The following is a 20,729-nucleotide window of genomic DNA, read 5'->3' as shown; positions in this document are numbered from 1 at the left end:
CCAGAGAAAAAGAACTCAGATTCCATTATCTGTGGTTAGAGCTGGAAGTCAAATTCAGGCTATTTAAAGCCAGGCTCTGGAGAAACGAAAGCAGGGCACCAGGAATCAAATGTCTGAGAAAAATGAAGTAAGTAACCTTTGGGTGTGGAGAGAACAAAGGCCACGAATAGCCAGGATGGAAGCATTAAAAACACTTGGGGAAGAAAGGAAACATAAAGGCATCCTATCAGATTGCCTGGATGAACTCTGTCATCTGCCTTCTCACTTTTGGAATTTGAGTGTGTGGTATAGAGTCAGGGCCATCAACACTTGTCCTTCTGAATGTAAATGTTCTTTGTCCTGAAAATTTTCATGTTGTCTTTTTTCACTCCATCATTTGAGAGCAATTTTATTTCCATTTAGTTTGCATTCCATTTATTTTATTTTATTTTATTGACAGGCAGAGTTAGACAGTGAGAGAGAGAGACAGAGAGAAAGGTCTTCCTTCCATTGGTTCACCCCCCAGATGGCCGATACGAAGCCAGGAGCCAGGTGCCTCCTCCTGGTCTCCCATGTGAGTGCAGGGCCCAAGGACTTGACCCATCCTCCACAGCAGAGAGCTGGACTGGAAGAGGAGCAACCGGGACAGAATCTGGCGCCCCAACCGGGACTAGAACCGGTGTGCCAGTGCCGCAGATGGAGGATTAGCCTAGTGAGCCGAGGCGGTGACCATTTAGTTTGCATTCAATATTGACTGTATGTACCAAGTGTTGTGTTAGGAGAAAATTATTCAAATTGAAAAGATTGAATTCTTTCCTTCAAGAAATGAGGTATGTACTGGTATATAATTATATAAGAAGAAACAAATGGATTAAGAATAGTATGTTGAATGTTTTGATAGACTTAAGTTGTTGCGCTCTCTTGGCTCCTTTCGTCTGCTCTCCTCTCCTCCTCTCGTCTCTCTTCTCTCCTCGCTAGCTCCTCTCTTTCCTTCTTCGTCCCTTCCCTCCAGCCTGCTGGGTTTCCCAATAAAGCCTTTCCATTAAAAAAAAAAAAAGACTTAAGTTGTTGGAGCGAAGGTATCAATAGCTTCTAAGAGGAGACGACAGGTTAAACATCCTTTCCAGAGACAAGTCTTTAGGTATCCAATCTAAAGAAACTCCTGGGGTGCTGTCATCAGCTTGTTTCATTTTAAGCACAAGCTCTGTCACTACTTTACTGTTCCCTGTTTATTTATTTGCCTCTTCTCTCCCCTAAAAAGACACACATATGCACTCATGCACATACATACACAGATGAAACTTGCATGAATGCAGGAACCTAGTGTCAGCATATAAAGTATTCTCAATTTGATTTCTAACTGGGCTAACTTTGAAACATCTGTAATTATCCCCATAATAGGCATGATAGAAGTATTTTCTAAAAATATGGAATGATCTGTTTAAATGTACAGGAGTAAGTGGGATTTGTTGAGGACCACAGTTACTTTTTTAAAAAAATTTATTTGTTACACAAGTTTCATGTATTTCATATATACAGATTTAAGAACATACTGATACTTCGCCCCTACCCTCCCACCCAAACTACTTCCTCCTCCCTCTCACATTCCCTATTTTAATTTTTACAAAGATCTATTTTCAGTTTACTTAGTGATTGTGTAGTTAACCACACAGTAAATAAGAGTTCAACAAATAGCATGAAGGAAAAAAAAAAAACAAAAAAACAACACACAGTTCCTCAACAGAAGAGACCAGTAAACAATCAATGAATCTCAAAATGTCCATTTCTCTCATAGTCATTACATTTCAGGTACTCTATTAGTTACTTCGGCTCAGGGAAAACGTATGATATCTGTCTTTTTAGGACTGGCTTATTTCACTAAGTATGCTGGTTTCCAGTATCCCTGCCTGTCACAGTTACTTTTGTGAGATGGGATTAGACTAGATTTTATGTCCCTATTTATCAAACCCAGGACTTTAGATTTTTTTCATGCTGAATGCAATGGGGAATCACAAAAACTTTTTCTTTTTTTTAAGATTTTATTTTACTTATGTGAAAGGCAGAGTTACTGAGAGAATCTTCCATCCACTGGTTCACTCTCCAAATGGCCACAACAGTCAGGACTGGGCCAGGCCAAAGCCAGCAACTAGGAGCTTCTTCCGGATCTCCCATGTGGGTGCAGGGATCCAAGTTCTTGGGCCATATTCCAGTGCTTTCCCAGGTACATTAGCAGGGAGCTGGATCAGAAGTGGAACAGCCAGGACTTGAACCCACACCCAGAATGGGATGCTGATGCTATAGGCTACGGCTTCAGCCTGGCCCATTCCCAGGCATTCAGGGAGTGAGACAGCAGATGGAAAATATCTCTCCATCTTTGTCTCTCTTGGTGTCTGTCTGTCTTTCAAATAAGATGAAAATAAATAAAAAACTTTAAAGAAGAAAATGCTGCTGACACCCTGGATTAAAGGCAGTTATCTCCTATCGTAAAAATAATATTCCTCAGTCTCCCTTCCCCCAACATCTTTATAATAGCCACCTTTCCAGAGAGACCATCACAGTATGAGTTTCTCCTCCTCACTCCTTAATCCAAATAGATCCTACTGAGGGAAGCAGAGCCCATCAGAAATACTTCTAGCCTTCTAAGTTGAACGAGAAAATAACTTATAGTGAGATCAGAAAGCCAAATGCTAAATGGACAAGAAAAACAATTGGTCATTATAGAGGGTTTGAGGCTGTATCCTTTGAAGTATTTCTCCTCTAACTGGGTTCCATAGTGTAATGGTGAGCACTCTGGACTCTGAAGTATTTCTCCTCTTCATACATTTCCAGTCATAGACAAGCTCTACCAGATACTTCTTCTGTGTTGAATTTTGATTCCTGTCCATTGTGTCAACTTACCTCCCCTCAAATGCTTCTTGTTAGCATATTTTGTTGCCTTATAGGTCCTGGTCTTTGCTGGTTCTATAGGCGACAGGTAGTAGGAAAGAATCCAGAAGCAGGAGAGCTATAACAGGAGGGGAAACACAGGATAAAGTACATCAACAGCTGTGAGTCAGACAGTCCAAGAAAAATCTGTGCTCAGAATCTGATTCTAAACCCTAAAGGTCATATTTGTACTTAAAGAAACAAAATTTTTTATTTACTTAAAACGTGCAGTCTTGTACCTGATATGTGATATAACCTAAGCTTTTAATAATAAATGTTAAGCCTTTTACTGTAATATAAATTTTAAATGTTAGCTCAAAAATTGAAAAAAAGAGAAAAGAGGGTGGGAGGGAAAAAGGCAGAGGAAAGGGAGGGAGGGAGGAAGGGAACATCATTATTACATTGAATCTGTTAAAAACTAATTAGAATTGGTGCCGGTGCCATGGTGCACTAGGTTAATCCTTTGCCTGCAGCGCCGGCATCCCATATGGGCACCGGGTTCTAGTCCCGGCTACTCCTCTTCCAGTCCAGCTCTGGGAGTGCAGTGGAGGTTGGCCCAAGTCTTGGGGCCCTGTACCCGCATTGGAGACCAGGAAGAGGCACCTGGCTTCTGGTTTCGTATCAGCGCAGTGCCAGCCATGGCGGCCATTTGGGGAGTGAACCAACGGATGGAAGACCTTTCTCTCTCTCTCTCTCTCTCTGTCTGTATCTCTACCTGTCAAATAAATAAAAAAAACTAATTAGAATTAAAAATAAAAAATAAGTTGGATCCAAAAAATACAGATTGTATAAGAAGAAAATGAATTGTTTAAGTTGCAGCAGATTTGCCTTGATTAGAACACTAGAGTTGCCTTTCAATTTCTAGCAATACTTAGCTAAGAAATTTCAGTTTATAAATTGGTTTGGCAAGAAAATGAGAAGAGGTGATTGATGAGCAGCGAGATTGTAGGGATGGAAGGATAGAGTGCATGGCAAGGAAAAGAGAGGGAAGTTAGACATTTTAACTCTAGACTCAATAGGTGAAATCTGGGTGTAATTTAAAGATATGAAAGAAAGAGCTAAGAGAAAAAGGTGTGGGAAGGGAAGAGACTGTGTTGTAAGGTTAAGGAGTAGGAAGAATTAGGGATACCTAATCAATTAAGACAGAAGACAAAGGTTTGAGAACATGTTTTTACTCAGAAGTACACAGAAAGAATAGGAAAAGATGGTTCCATTTTTTCAAAAAAAAGTAGGTAAAATTCATAGAATATAAAACTAAACATTTTAGCCATTTAAAATGTACAATCCAGTGGCTTCTAGTGCATTCAGAATGTTTTAAAACATCAGCACTTTTGTAAATTCAGGACGTTTTCATCACTACCAAAAGAAGTCTTATACCCATGAAGCACTCACTTCCCATTCCTTTCTCCACCAGCTTCTTGGCAGCCACTAATCTACTTTTTGTCTCTGGATTTGCTTTTTCTGGAAAGGAAGTCATACTACATATGGCCTTGTATGCCTGGCTTCTTTCCCTATGAATAATGTTTGCAAGGTTAATCTATGATGTTGCACGGATCAATACTTCATTCTCTTTTTTATGGCCAAATAATATACTGTTGTGGGGTAAACCACATTTATTACCCATCCATTGATGGACATTTAGGCTGCTTCTACCTTTGGCTATTGTGAATAATGCTATTATGAATGTTTATATACATATATTTATTTGTGTTCCATGAAAAGTGATAAAGTACTTTCCCTCACCTTTTCTGGAACTCAAGCAATCTTATCTGGATTTTAAATTGAAAAGTTAATTTACAAGCATGTTATGATATATATCCTCTTAAATGATCTTGATTAGTCCCTTGACATTAGTGAATAGAATTCTGGATAGTTCTTACAGTAATTTTTTGTCAAATGATTTTCATAAACCAGGAGAACCTCTACTATTGTTATACACTGATAGCAAACTTGTTTTTATCCGGGGAAGTCTTTGTTCACTGAAGAAAGAGATGTTCTGCTCACTTGAGTTGAAACTTCATTTTTTTCTTAAATACCTTGGCAAGATTCATACAATAATGTAACACTATTCTTCAGTTGTTATTTTAAAATAAGGCTATAGAAGTTTGGTGTTTAATCTACCATTAGTTTCAAACTTCCGCGAGAAGATAGATTTTAGAACTCCAACTGATTTTGATATTTTTAAACTGATTAAAAACTATTGCTGTTGAATTACCATTTATCCTACATTTGTATTGGCATACTTCTATGCACAATCCTTTACCCTTCCCTCAGCCTCTTTCACACCAGTCTCTGACTTCTATCACAATAAGCAAATGTCCTCTATCTGATGTTACTATATGTAATTTTATTCTTTCTTATTTTTAAATAAGTGGGATATTTACCCATAAGAAAGCTGACCCTGTATTCTTTGGTTTGATATTACGCTATTGTCCCCTTCCAGGCACTCCAATGTGAGAACTGGTAACTGTGAATTTTCTCTGTGCAGTATAAGTTTTTAAATGATAATGATTATTTTTAATGATAATGATTAGTGAAAAAGTCAATGTTCAGCTTTCTTAGGCTTGGCTTGTACTGTATACACTAGTCTGTTATAATCTGGAAAATGTGTAGTTTCTTTAAATTTAAAACTGAGGTCTGTGAATATAGTCTAGTTCTTACAGAAATTGGGCTTTAATTATAAAACACGCCTACATGATTCTTTTAGGTGACTTTTCTCTCTCTCTCTTTTTTTTTTTTGACAGGCAGAGTGGATAGTGAGAGAGAGAGACAGAGAGAAAGGTCTTCCTTTACCGTTGGTTCACCCTCCAATGGCCGCTGCGGCCGGCGCACTGCGCCAATCCGAAGCCAGGAGCCAGGTGCTTCTCCTGGTCTCCCATGGGGTGCAGGGCCCAAGCACCTGGGCCATCCTCCACTGCACTCCCAGGCCACAGCAGAGAGCTGGCCTGGAAGAGGAGCAACCGGGACAGAATCCAGCGCCCCGACCGGGACTACAACCCGGTGTGCCGGCGCCGCTAGGCGGAGGATTAGCCTAGTGAGCCGCGGCGCCGGCTTCTCTCTCTTTTTTTTTTTAGAAAACTCTTTTTACAGACTTAACCTACTCAAGAACTAAAACACACATTTTTTTTTTTAATTTTTAAACTGATTATACACATTTATGGGCTATGGTGGAAACACATACAGTATATACTAAACAAATCAGTGCAGTCACTGACATTATTTTATGATGAGCCTTGGAACTCCTGTCTTCTATTTGCTCATAAAATATATAATAAGTTATTGTGAACTATAATCACCTCCACTATGCTGTGTAACACTAGGAACTTATTCCTGTGATCTAACTCCAAATTGGTATCTGTTATCCAACTCCCTCATATAGATCTTTAAATCCCCTGTAAAGTCTGTAGGCCTATAGATAATAACTACCATACTTCAGTAATAAGTTGTTAAAGTTGTTTAGAGGAACCACTGAGATATAGGTGTGAAATCTCAAAGTCAGGTGCCAAATATCATAGGCACATAATCCAAATAAAGGATTGAGACTATGTTCCAAAGTTCTTGGTGAAGGGTATTATTACCCCAAGTCCAGAGGCCATGCAAAGGATCACAGGTCACTCCCCATACAGAAGGTTATCTATCTGGATCCAGGCAACTATAGGAAAGAGGGCCACATGCAAACTGCTCCCTACCCCCAAGATAAATGAATTGTCTTTAAACATCTGCCAGGTCCAGAGAACTCTGACAATGCAAGTTCAAGAAGAAACTCTCTGTTCCTGGGCCAGCACTCTTTCCTTTAGCTCCACCGTGGAAGAATTAGAAACTGCCTGATGAAATTGGGGTGAGAGGTTCTACTGGAGAGGAGGCATTAAATTTGGTGTCTGATCCATTCCTTTTCCACTACAGACTTCTAGAAACCTGAAGAGGTCCCTAACTGGATGAGAGACCAAAGTTTTGTATTATATCAAGTGTGGGAATTTGATTTGAGACTGAGTCACAGTGGGAAAGAGAAGAGAATCATGACTCTGTGGCTAACAAGCTGCATTTGAAATATCTTTTCAGTTGTCCATAAAAGAGCACATGTTAACAGCTGTCTATAGTTGGTAATTGAAGTGAAGCCCAAGGGATACAATCTAGAATGAAAGATGAGAGAACCTAGCAAATATGATCTTGGCTTTGAGGAACTCTGGTTCTATTCAGTTATTAGCTCATATATCAAATTGTACTTTAAAAAAATTTTTTTTATTTGTAAAGCAGAGTTAGAGAGAGAGAGAAAGAGAGAGAGAGAGAGAGGGAAAGGGAAAGATCCTCCATCTGCTTGTTCACTCCCCAAATGGCTACAATGGCTGGGGCTGGACCAGGCCCCCACCAGAAGTTTCACCTCGGTCTTGCACATGGGTACAAGGGCCCAGGCACATGGGTCATCTTCCACTGCTTTTCCAGGCACATTAGCAGGGAGCTAGATCAGAAGTGGAGCACCTGGGGATTGAACTGACACCCAGATGGGATGCTGGCTTCATAGGTGGTGGCTTAACCCACTACATGGCAACACTGGCTCCTGTTTGTACTTTTTTAAATGTGGAAAGTATGATAGCCTTAAAGTGATAGACATTTTAAACTGTTTACATCCTCTTATTTTCACATGAAAGCTGTCACAAATGGATATTTTATAGCTAGATATTTGAATAGATACCACTTTTCAGAGTTAATTTTTCAAAAATGCTGTAAAAATGCAGATCTGAAATTTGAAGGCTTCTCTACCCATAGTAATGTAGGCCTTAATATTTATTTAGAAGGGAAATAAATCTTAACTTCTGTAACAGAGATATTTATAGCTATCTCTAATACTTTAAAAGTAATGTTCAGTTTGACCCCCTTTCTCAATGCATTCTTTGTTGTGTCTTTTATTATTTCAAGATTGTATCAGAAATGATTGGAGAAGTTAATTATATTTTATTTGAAATGGCTGGTGTTTGGATGTTTGAGCAAATCAAATTTTGAGTATGAATTAGAATTAAATATCACCAAATCATAAAACCTCTTAAGGTTTCCAAATTATTATGCCAAAGAGAAACAAAAAGTAATTATATATGGCTGTTTTTACTTTCTATTGCCAAACTTGAGTTAAATTTTTTCTAATAATTGTAAAAGGAGGTAAATAAAGTTCATTAAGTTTGAAATCCAGTGACTTAGAAATTATTTTCAATTTTTTAAAGACAGACACCACTTGAATAGCTCTAATTTGTGTCATTTACAAATGTAATTGAAGGTTGAGGATACAGGTGTGCTAAATTTTTATTTTTACTCTCATTGTTAAACAGTTCATTCTCATGTTTAACAAAGTAAAGCTATTTTTGTTTTTTCGTTTTCTGTACACTGTGCATCCATATATTATTAAGATTCTTCTTTGATTTAAAGAATATAATATACAATGTGCTCTTAAAGCAAAGATAATTAGAGCATTGAGTAGTTCAATAGAATATTAAACCATGATTCTTTTTTTTTTTTGACAGGCAGAGTGGACAGTGAGAGAGAGAGATAGAGAGAAAGGTCTTCCTTTTGCGGTTGGTTCACCCTCCAATGGCCGCCGCGGCCGGTGCGCTGCAGCCTGCGCACCGTGCTGATCCGATGGCAGGAGCCAGGTACTTATCCTGGTCTCCCATGGGGTGCAGGGCCCAAGGACTTGGGCCATCCTCCGCTGCACTCCCGGGTCACAGCAGAGACCTGGCCTGGAAGAGGGGCAACCGGGACAGAATCCGGCGCTCCAAGCGGGACTAGAATCCAGTGTGCCGGCGCCGCAAGGCAGAGGATTAGCCTATTGAGCTGCGGCGCTGGCAAACCATGATTCTTAAAAATTAGTTTTATTTGAATTAAGTCCTGTGTAATATGGCCATCTAGTGGTTAAATTTTTAAGTGAGTAAATTTAAAAATCTGGTATCTATGAAATGTAAACTTTAGAATTTATCAGATTGCAGTATTCTGTTATCATTGGAAAGTTCTCCAAAACATTGTGTACTCTAAGGCATTTTTCTCTTACAGAAAATGAAAACTCCCTGCTTATGTTACAAAGATCCTTTGAACAAATTGCTAATTCAAGTGCATATTTTTTCTTGATTTTAGTCATCAGAGCTACAGCTAACAGTTATAAAGAACCAAGTCTACAATTTATTATGTATTTCTAACTAACTAGATGAAAAGAGTTTGAAGAGGTTCTAATACATATAAATGCTAAAAGTTTGAAGAGCTGGAAATGCTAATTACCTTGATTTACTCACCATACTCTGTATACATATATTGTATCCTTTGTATACATATACAGGGTACACCATATCTCATAAATATGTATGAATATTATGTGTCAATTTAAGAAGAAAGTACCATTGGGAAGAAAATGGAGATGGAATTTTAAAATGGAATGTTAAAGTTTATGTAGTTAAATCTTTTTTCAGTCTATTTGGCAAAATCCAGGGCTTATGTGCCAGAAAGTGAGTAAGATTGAAGCCCTTCACATAAGTAAAGCACATGGTTTTTGATCTCTGAATGTAGATAATTGGCAACCTGCTTATGAAAAACCTGATCTCTTTGAGTAGGCCTAGGAATCTGTATTTAAAACAAAGTTCATTAAGTAATTATTAGGCAAATAAAATTTTGACAATTATGCTATACAATATAGATCATACAATAAAATCTTTTGATACTTTAAGGAGATTTTATGTATAAGTTAATGCATATACATATAAATGTTAAATATCTGATGGAGAAAGAACAGATAAAATGAGTTTATAGTTTTTCAACATGCTTCTGAAAAATTATAAAGCAAAGAAATAAGCTGAAAATAAACTGAAGTACTCTTTCCTAACTTTTTGCCTTAGTGTAATATCTGACAATATTATTAGAACTTTTAACACATCCAATATCATATGCTGAATATTTTTAACATATAGAACATTTGCTACATATTAAAAAGGATTGTTAAATTTATATGAACCATGACACATGTTTTCCTCTTTGACTCTCTCTGTACTTGGATCTGGTGCTCAGACTTTTCATTTTCATTTGGAAAATAAATATTTTCCTCCTAGGTGTTTGGAATAGATGACAATCAGGATTATAACAGGCCCATTATCAATGAAAAACATAAAGATCTGATAAAAGATTGGGCTGTCAATTCTGCTGCAGTAGTAATGGAGGAGAGAAAACCACTGACCACACCTGGATTTCACAGTTCAGAGGTATACATCCTTTCCATGAGCTTTTCACATGCATGAAGTATAAATTTTTATTATTTATAAATTACATTATTTAAAGTAATTGGTATATCTCCTTGTAAAATACTTCTATAAACTAAATTTTCACACATTTTTCATTTCTAATGAATGCCTAAAGCAATTTTGTAGTAATTCAGTTTCAGTTTTTATTATGTTCTTTTAAATTGGTTTCTTTTGTCAGTGAGGAAAACAATACATTTCAGTAAACAGTGAACTCATTGTTCTATTTGACCAAACAAGAACTACACACTGTGTATACTTGCTAGCAAGTATGTATTTGAAATTAGAAAGTCTGTATACTATCCTGGAAATACGTGTAAGTTCCTGTCTGGTAGATACAACTTATATTTCTTTTTCTTTTTTTTTTTTTTTTTTTTGACAGGCAGAGTTAGACAGTGAGAGAGAGACAGAGAGAAAGGTCTTCCTTCTGTTGGTTCACCCCCTAAATGGCTGCTAGGGCCAGCGCACTCTGGCCAGTGCGCTGTTTCAATCTGAAGCCAGGAGCCAGGTGCTTCCTCCTGGTCTCCCATGCGAGTGCAGGGCCCAAGCACTTGGGCCATCCTCCACTGCCTTCCCTGGCCACAGCAGAGAGCTGGACTGGAAGAGGGGCAACTGGGACAGAATCCGGCGCCCCAACCGGGACTAGAACCCGGTGTACCGGCACCGCAGGCGGAGGATTAGCCTAGTGAGTCGCAGCGCCAGCCACAACTTATATTTCTTAATAAGTGCCAGGGCAGAACACCTCATGATGTAATTTGTATAATATACAATTAATTAAATATGGCATGGTTAAGATACTGTGGAGTCAGTGTGGTATTTGAAGGATCATCAGAAAATTCTTGGAGTATACGTGTTACGGAAAAACTGCGCGTAAATTTTAAAAGTTTTTTTTGTACCAGAATAAACTTACTTTTTGACTCCATTTTTCCTTGAATGTTTTGAAGTACCCTCATAGCAGACCTAGAACCACCTGAATGCAAATCCCAGAACTCTTTCTAGCTGAGTACCTTTTACTTAGTCACTTTTCTTCTGTTTTCAACTTTCTTCTCTGTGCAAGTGGTATTTTTGATAAAAGCTTGTTAATGGAGAATTCATTGACGTTCATAAAGCACCCAGCATGGTACTTGCTGATGTAGTTAAGCAGTATTTGCTCTCTTACTGGAAATGATACTAGAGTTTCATTTCACATTAATGTGTCAAAAAGAACTATAAAACATTTGTGTCAGAAATATTCATTATTATATATTCAGATAAGTGTTAACTTTCAGTGGAAATTTTGTGTGTGCCATGAAGAAACTGAAGTCCATAGAAGTTAACTTTGTCAAGCTCTTAAATTATTCTTAAAGAATAGCCAGAATTTGAACCTTAAGCAACCTTGATTTTTCAACTCATTCTTGTACTCAAGCTATACTGCCTCTCAGAAAATGAGCTAATTTATAATACATAAATGGTAAATAAATATAAAATATAAATAAAAGAAATATTAACATAAATATAAATCACACATTCCATTTACATGAAAAATAAATAAAATACTTTATAAATAGGTAAGTGATCCTTTGTGTTTCATTATTCATGTAAAAATTGTTCTACCATCTGCCATCTCCTGAAAAAAGTGATGTTGTTTATTCTTCCTTGATATGGAAAAATTTTATCTTGGTTTCTGTTTCACAGAATGTTTCATTTACTTACTGATAGAAGGTGATAGTTGTTGAGGTATTCTGATTAATCCAGGACCAGCACTATGAATGTGACTTTATTTATTTATTTGTTTTTTTGACAGGCAGAGTGGACAGTGAGAGAGACAGAGAGGAAAGGTCTTCCTTTTGCCATTGGTTCACCCTCCAATGGCCGCCAAGGCCGGCGCACCGCGCTGATCCAAAGGCAGGAGCCAGGTGCTTCTCCTGGTCTCCCATGGGGTGCAGGGCCTTAGCACTTGGGCCATCCTCTACTGCACTCCCTGGCCACAGCAGAGAGCTGGCCTGGAAGAGGGGCAACCAGGACAGAATCCGGCGCCCCGACTGGGACTAGAACCCGGTGTGCCGTTGCCACAAGGTGGAGGATTAACCTATTGAGCCATGGCGCCGGCCATATGAATGTGACTTTAAATAGACTCTCTCCTCACTTCTCTTCCCTTAGCCCATGCTGGGTAAAATTTAAATAGCTCTAGGATATTCCTGCCTTTGCAGCAGTCACCTAACAGACCATGAGAACATTCTTGACAGAATGATTGTATATAAGTATGTGTCAGTGAAACCCACTCTTGTGAATATTTTTAGAGTGAGTAGCTTGGTACTCACATATGTGGGAAGGTAGCACAAAACCTTGAAGGAAAAAGGATTCAGCAGCCTTTGGTATCCTTAGACTTCGTTGTATATATATCATGCACTGTACTTTTTTAAAAAAAGATTTTATTTATTTATTTATTTGAGAGGCAGAGTTACAGACAGAAAGAGAGAGAGACAGAGAGAAAGGCCTTCCATCTGCTGGTTCACTCTTCAAATGGCCACAACCACTGGAGCTGGGCCAATCCAAAGCCATGAGCTTCTTCTGGGTCTCCCATGTAGGTTCAGGGGCCCACGCACTTGGGCCATCTTCCACTGCTTTCCCAGGTTATTAGCAGAAAGCTGGATCAGAAGAGAAGCAACCGGGACACAAACCGGTACCCATATGGGATTCTGGCACCACAGGCAGAGGATTAGCCTACTATGCCACAGCACCAGCCCCTGTACTTCTATTTTAACCTACTATTCTTAAAATTGTACATGTATTCGGAATGAAACCTTTACATTATCAGTATGCTTTGTTTAAAATATTTGCTTTTAACAATTCAAAATAAAGATTCTATCATAGCTTTCCATCCCGTTTGTCATTCTAGCTTCAATATGAAATCATTTTTAGTGAGATGATATTTGTGGTGACTTTTTTTTTCCTATACTCCTCTTTGATATTAAATGTTTGGAGTACCCTGGTCTTAAGAATTACCAATGTATATCAATAAGTCTTTGGGACCATATGATAAATTAAATTCTTTTAAAAATATTTATTTATTTATTTGAAAGGCAGAGTTAAGTAGAGGGAGAAAGAGGGAGTTCACTCCCCAGATGTCCTCAATGGCCATGACTGGGCCAGGCAGAAGCCAGGAGCTTTAGCTGGGTCTTCCATGTGGTGGCAGGGGCCCAAATACTGGCCATCTTCCACTGCTTTCCCAGGTACATTAGCAGGGAGCTGGATTAGAAGTGGAGTGACCAGGACTCAAACCAGTGCTTATGTGGGATGCCAGCATTGCTGGTGGGGGCTTAAACTGCTGCACCACATCATCATCCCCTTAAATTCTATTTCATGTTTGACTGGAAGGGTTTGAAAAGTACTTGCCTTAGTGAGAGATCTAGACAGGGGCCAGTCTAGGTTTAGACTGTTGTAGAATTCTCAGATTGATTTCTAGCTTCTTATGGAAATATTAAAGTGTTTTAGAGAGAAGTCTGAAGTTTTGTTTTTGAAATCCCTGAGGATATGAGCAAGACAATCTAATACTTCCTGATACCCCGGAACCAGTCTTCCTTCCTAGAAGGTTGAAGAATCATTTGGGAGTAGACCTTTAGACCTCCTATTCCCCATAATGGAGCAGAACTAATTCTGCTGCTCTGGCCACAAACCTGTGATATACAGATAAGCTCATCTAGCAGTCCAGTAAAGTTTAAGCTCCAAGGGTTCTAGCTGTTAGTATTTAAAAAGTAGAGAAAATTACACTGTATTTATAGTAATAATAAAGTATTGTTAAAAGGGATACCTAGATAATCTTTATTTTATTTATGAGGAAATTTAATAAATGATAAAATAGCAAGGTGAGATTTAATTGTGGCTTTGTATGTGTTAATGGGACTAAATGAAATGTTCTTTTGTGAGAATCAAATTTGACCAGACTACATTGTTTCATTGTCTTATTTTTCACCTTTAGGAAGGTATATCTTCATCTGGAAGCAAACGTTGGGTTTCACAGTGGGCTAGCTTGGCTGCTAATCATACAAGGCATGATCAAGAAGAAAGGATAATGGAATTTTCTGCACCTATTCCTTTTGAGAATGGTATTTTCCCTCCCTCCCTTCATTTATCCTTTTCCCCCACCCCTTTCTTTTGTGAATCATATATCAGAGTTTTGTTTTTGTTGGAAAGCTAAATCTATATAGTGAGCAATAAACTAAGCCTAAATAAAAATTTACTTACTGTAGTGCTTATACTAGGTGTATGATATTTGTTAGAAGTGAAAAGCTGATTTTTATTAGGTATTTTATATTTTAAGGGAATTTAAGCAGGGGGGAAAAAACCTTTCTTTCCTTAAAAAATTTTGTAGACTTCATAAGTTGAAACTTCCTAAAGACAGATGTACAGTTACTGGAATTTAATAGTTCACTCTGAGGTACATTTCCTTTTAGTTGCAAATTTCTGTTATTATTTCAAGTTTGGCTTTAAAACCTTGTCGTTTTAAATGAAAATTTTTATTACCCTTACATTTGAGAATAATATGCTTTTATTTTGATAATGTTGCAAATATTGAAGTATAATCCTAACTGAAGATAAGGAAATAATTTGTAGCTGAAACATTTATATGATTTTATATATATTTTATATATATATAAATGAAAATTTAAAAATAAGACCCAAAAAAAGAGATCTCAGCTATTGCTTTCATAAACACACAGATATTCATGTCATATATTTGATTAAAAATTATACAATTTATCTTACAAATTTGTGTAGTGTGATTTATATTTTTGTGAGCTGAAATATAAAATTTCTTTAAAAGAAGTGAAATTACTGGGGCCGGTGCTGTGACATAGAAAATAAAGCCCCTACCTTCAGCGCTGGCATCACATAGGGGTACCTGGTCAAGTCCCGGCTGCTCTGCTTCCCATCCAGCTCCCTGCTAATGCACCTGGGAAAGCAGCAGAAGATGGCCTAAGAGATTGGCCCTTGAACCCTCTTGAGAGACTTGGAAGAAACTCCTGGCTTCTGGCTTCGGCCTGGCCTAGCTCTGATGGTTGTGGCTGTTTGAGGATCAAACCAGCGGATGGAAGATTTTCTCTCTCTCTCTTTCTGTGTATCTCTGCCTTTCAAATAAGTAAATAAATATTTTTTTTGAAGAGTGAAATTGCATGCCTGTAATAATTTCTATTTTAGAGTCATTTAATTACATTCTTAATTAAAAATGAGACTCTCGGGAAAAATGAGATTATAGTCAAAGGGTACAAAATCTCAGAAAAAAGAAATTTAGATATTTTTAGGTATCTATTTCACAGGATAGTGAACAGTTAGTAATAGAGAATTGTACATTTCGAAATCGCTAAGAGTAAATTTTAGTTGTTTTCACTATAAAAGATGTTAAGTAATTGAGATGATGTATATGTTAATTAGCTTGATTTAGTCCACATTGTGGAATAAGTAAGAAATTATTAAGTATTAGATATGAGAAGCAAAATTCTTAAAAAAAAAGAAAACAAAAAAAGAGAAGCAAAACTCTACCTTTGTTATAAAAAATAATGGACTAATTCTTTTTCATGCTCACATTTTCATTTTATAATGCCCTAAATGAATTTAGATAAACTGGTAAACCCACTTAAATTCTGGAAGTATTCTTGTTGTGCATACATTGGGTGTGTATTTGAAGCATGACCTTGTGAGGAGGACTAGAAAAATAGAGGTGATATTACACATGCAAGAATAAACAAAATAGGATATGTTTAATTTCTAACTTAAATTAAACTTAAATTGCCAATTTGTTAAGTATTTTCCCCATTGTATCACAGTGATATTTAAATGTTACATTTTCAGAATTATAATGGGAACAAAAGACACAGAAAAGCTAGATTTAGTGTGTTCCCCTCATTTATACCTAGAAGATTAGAATGCTTTATATGTTTTTTTTTTTTTTTTTTTTTTTTTTTTTTTGGACAGGCAGAGTGGACAGTGAGAGAGAGACAGAGAGAAAGGTCTTCCTTTTGCCTTTGATTCACCTTCTAATGGCCGCCACGGCCAGCACGCTGCGGCTGGCGCACCACGCTAATCCGAAGCCAGGAGCCAGGTGCTTCTCCTGGTCTCCCATGGGGTGCAGGGCCCAGGCACTTGGGCCATCCTCCACTGCACTCCCTGGCCACAGCAGAGAGCTGGACTGGAAGAGGGGCAACCGGGACAGAATCCGCCGCCCCAACTGGGACTAGAACCCGGTGTGCCGGCGCCACAAGGCGGAGGATTAGCCTAGTGAGCCGCGGTGCCGGCCCAGAATGCTTTATATGTTAATTTATATTTTCCTGAGAAGATATGTCTGTTTTATCAGGAATACATTATATTTTTAATACTAAGCATCTCCTGATTCATTCTCAGTTGGAAATATCAAAGTATGTATTTTCTCATTGGCATCTACTTATTTGAATAAGGAAAGTGGTTGTTTCTGTTAATGGTCTTAATATGCCAGAACACTATGTAAGACCCACAGTTTCTAAAATTGGGGCATGTACTATCTATTATCTTTATTTATACTTAAAATTAAAAATTATTTTTAAGGCCAGCATTGTGGCATAGCAGGTAAAGCTGCTGCCAGCAATTCTGGCATCCCATATGGACACCAGTTTATATCTAGTTGCTCCACTTTTGATCCAGCTCTCTGCTAAAGGCCTGGGAAAAGCAGTGGAGGATGGCCCACATGTTTAGGCCCCTGCTACCCATGTGGGAGACCTGGAAGAAGCTCCTGGCTCCTGGCTTTGGCCTGGCTATCTAGGGAGCAAACCAGCAGATTGAGGATCTCTCTCTCTCCCTTTGTGCCTCTCCTCCTCTATGTAACTCTGTCTTTCCAATAAATGAATGAGTATTTTTTAGAAAAAAAAGTTTAGTTAGCTTTAGATTGAAAAAAGTTGTTCAAGTTTTTCATTTTCCATTTTACTTAAGAAATCCAAACTTGTCATTTTTTTCAAGTGGATAGCAATGCTTGCTAAAAACTAGATATGTTCTTCTCTACTATCTAATTGAAATTATAGAAAATAAATAATATTAGGCAGACTCTGTGTAATATGAATATGCTGTTGGATTCTGTTTTCTTGAGCCAACCTCAAGGGTGGAAAATTACAAAACAAGAATAAACATATTATACTTTCCTTCTATAAAATATATTAAAATAAAAAGCACCAAAAAAAGAAAAAGAAAGAAAAAGAACCACAGATGTGGGTTTAAGATCAGATGGCATTTGTATACCTGGTGCCTATGATTAATAACAATATATTATTGTATGCTAAAAATTGCTAAGTGACTACATTTTAAATGTTCTCACCACAAAGAAAATGGTAAGAATGTGGTAATGGATATGTTAATTAGCTTGAGTTTGCCATTCTGTGTGTATACATTTAATTAAAACATCATATTGTATGCCATCAATATATATGTTTTGTCAATTAAAAATAAAATGTTAAAGGAAAAGTGATCAGATAATTTAAAAAAAATTTTAAAGATTTATCTATCCGTTTGAAAGAGAGAGAGAGAGAGAGAGAATGAGAGAGAGAGAGAGATCTATCCTCCATATGCTGGTTTATTCCACAAATGGCCACAAAGGCTGTGGCTTGGCCAGGCCGGAGCCAGGAGCCAAGAGTTCTACATGGGTGCAGGTCCCCAAGTGCCTGTGCCATCCTTTGCTGCTTTCCCAGGCTGATCAGCAGGCAGCTGGATCAGAAGTGGAGCAGTTGAGACTCAGTGCCCATATGGGATGCCAGTGCAGCAGACAGTGGCTTTAACCCACTGCATTACAGTATTGTCCCCAATTTTTAATTTTTATTTCATGCAGTTTGCATTTTTAAATCTTCTATGAATAGGCAGAATATTAATCTATGCACTGTATTTGCTTTTTTTATCCTTTTTTATTTGAAAGGCAGAGAAACAGAGATCTTCCATTTGCTGGTTCACTTCCTAAACATTTGGAACAGCCACAGTTGAGCTAGACCAAAGTCAGGATCCCAGAACTCAATCCAGGTGTCCAACATGGGCTGCGGGGATCCAAGTACTTGGGCCATCACCTGCTGCCTTCCAGTGTCTACATTAGTAGAAAGCCAGAATCAGAAGAACTGGGACTTTAGACCAGGCACTCTGATAATACGATATTTTTAAAATTGCTTGGTCACAGTGCTAGTTCCTGTGTCATTTTAAAACTTGTACTGAAAAATCTAATTTAATATTATCTTTTAGTTTTTGTTTTTTGTTCTAATTCCATCTGTGATTTTTATCTTATAGATACAGATATCAGTGAATCTGGCATTTCAATGAGAAGTACAGGCTCTACAACTTCCTTGGCTAGCCAGGGAGAGAGAAGGAGACGGACCCTTCCCCAACTTCCAAATGAGGAGAAGTCTCTTGAGAGCTCCAGAGCAAAGGTTATAACACAGAGGTCAGAGATCGGAGAAAAACAAGACACAGAACTTCAGGAAAAAGAAACACCTACACAGGTGCACCAGAAAGATAAACAAGATGCCGACAGAAGCCTCAATAAAATGAACAGGACAGTAAATGGTGAGACTCTTAAAACTGGTGGAGACAATAAAACCCTGCTTCAGTTAGGACATTCTCCTGGAAAGGAGAAAAATGAAACTGATAAGGAAACTTCCTTGGTGAAGCAAACATTAGCTAAAATTCAACAACAACAAGAACAAAAGGAGCAGGCACAGTGGACGCCTACTAAATTGTCTTCAAAAAGTGTTTCAGGTCAGATAGATAAATGTAGGGAGGAATCTTTGAGACAGGAGTCACAATCTCAAGAAAAAATCGCAGGACATTCTACAAGCAAAGGAGAAAGGGTGACACAAAGTGAGAGCAAGAGAAGAAAAGCTGAGGAAATTCTGAAAAGTCAGACTTCAAAAGGAGGAGAAAAAAAGGAATCCTCCAAGTCATTAGTGCGACAGGGGAGCTTCACTATAGAGAAGCCTACCCCAAACATACCCATAGAACTTATTCCCCACATAAATAAACAGACATCATCGACTCCCCCTTCCTTAGCCCTGACAGCTGCAAATCGGTTACGAGAAAGAAGTGACTCTTTGGATACTGATTCTAGTATGGATACAACCCTTATTCTGAAAGACACAGAAGCGGTAATGGCTTTTCTAGAAGCTAAACTGCGTGAAGATAATAAAACTGATGAAGGCCCAGATACTCCCAGTTACAATAGAGACAATTCTATTTCACCAGAATCTGATGTGGATACAGCTAGTACAATCAGTCTGGTTACTGGAGAGACTGAAAGAAAGTCAACCCAAAAACGGAAGAGTTTCACTAGTCTCTATAAAGATAGGTGTTCCACAAGTTCTCCTTCCAAAGATGTTACAAAATCATCATCTTCAGGTGCTAGGGATAAAATTGAAAAGAAAACGAAAGGTCGATCTGCAGATTTAAGTTCAAGAGCAGATGGTCGTAAATTTGTGCAATCCAGTGGAAGAATGCGGCAGCCTTCAGTAGATTTAACAGATGATGATCAAACCTCTAGTGTACCTCATTCTGCCATTTCTGATATTATGTCATCTGATCAGGAAACTTACTCTTGTAAATCTCATGGAAGGACTGCCCTTACCTCAACTGATGAACATGGTCCTTCCAAACTGGAAGGCAGCAAAGTAACAAAGTCTAAGATTTCTCCTGTAGCATCTGGTTCATCCAGTAAATCAACCACCCTTCCGAGGCCACGACCTACCAGGACTTCCCTTTTGCGCAGAGCACGACTGGGTGAAGCTTCAGATAGTGAACTTGCTGATGCCGACAAAGCATCCGTTGCTTCTGAAGTATCCACAACAAGTTCCACATCAAAACCTCCCACAGGAAGGCGAAATATCTCCAGGATTGATTTGTTAGCTCAGCCTCGTAGAACAAGGCTTGGCTCATTATCGGCTCGTAGTGACTCTGAAGCAACAATATCTAGAAGTAGTGCCTCTTCACGAACTGCAGAAGCCATCATTAGAAGTGGAGCCAGATTAGTGCCATCAGATAAATTTTCTCCTAGAATTAGAGCTAACAGTATCTCTCGACTCTCAGACTCCAAGGTCAAAAGTATGACCTCAACTCATGGCTCTCCTTCAGGTAAATTGAATCCAAAATTTTAGTAGCATTAACATGTTCTATGTTTGGGGCTCCTTTTTAAAAAAATTAAATTTCTAATTTTTGTCTTTCCAGAATATTCAATAGAAAGTTATGATATAGATAATTTTTGGTATAAAAATGTTATTTAACTTAGTAACTGGAAAATTCGGAAGTTGCATTTTCAGTCCATGATATGCAGTAGAATAGTGATTTCAAAATTAGAAATTCATTAACTAATTTAAGAATTTTAATTTTCCAGTTGGTCACAACTGGATTTGTGTGTCAAAACTAGATTGGGAGTTATTAACTAGTTTTAATAGGAATTAACATTGTGCTTCTAAAAGCATGTGTTAACCTCTAAATATCCTCACATAATTCAAAACCACATGAACCTGAAGAAAAGCAGTATATCCTTTGTTAGTCCCTTCAGAGTAATTGAAATAATTGATATTTTACTTT

The 20,729-nt window shown here is 37.9% G+C and overlaps 1 protein-coding gene across 1 annotated transcript in view; it reads left to right on the top strand.

Annotated features, from left to right (window-relative positions):
* The window catches only part of CEP170 (centrosomal protein 170), a 149,628-nt gene that overhangs the window by 80,632 nt on the left and 48,267 nt on the right, over positions 1-20,729 (top strand). The window contains 3 exon segments of the mRNA XM_051820776.3: positions 9,984-10,133; positions 14,128-14,254; positions 18,438-20,270. Of these exon segments, the coding sequence (XP_051676736.1) occupies positions 9,984-10,133; positions 14,128-14,254; positions 18,438-20,270 (2,110 nt within the window).

The sequence above is a fragment of the Oryctolagus cuniculus genome, chromosome 13 (genome assembly GCF_051225735.1).
Source record: "Oryctolagus cuniculus isolate XC-2025 breed Fujian yellow rabbit chromosome 13, ASM5122573v1, whole genome shotgun sequence".
Lineage (NCBI taxonomy): Eukaryota > Metazoa > Chordata > Mammalia > Lagomorpha > Leporidae > Oryctolagus > Oryctolagus cuniculus.
Note: the sequence above shows the minus strand (reverse complement) of the source record. Positions and strands in the feature narration are given on the sequence as shown.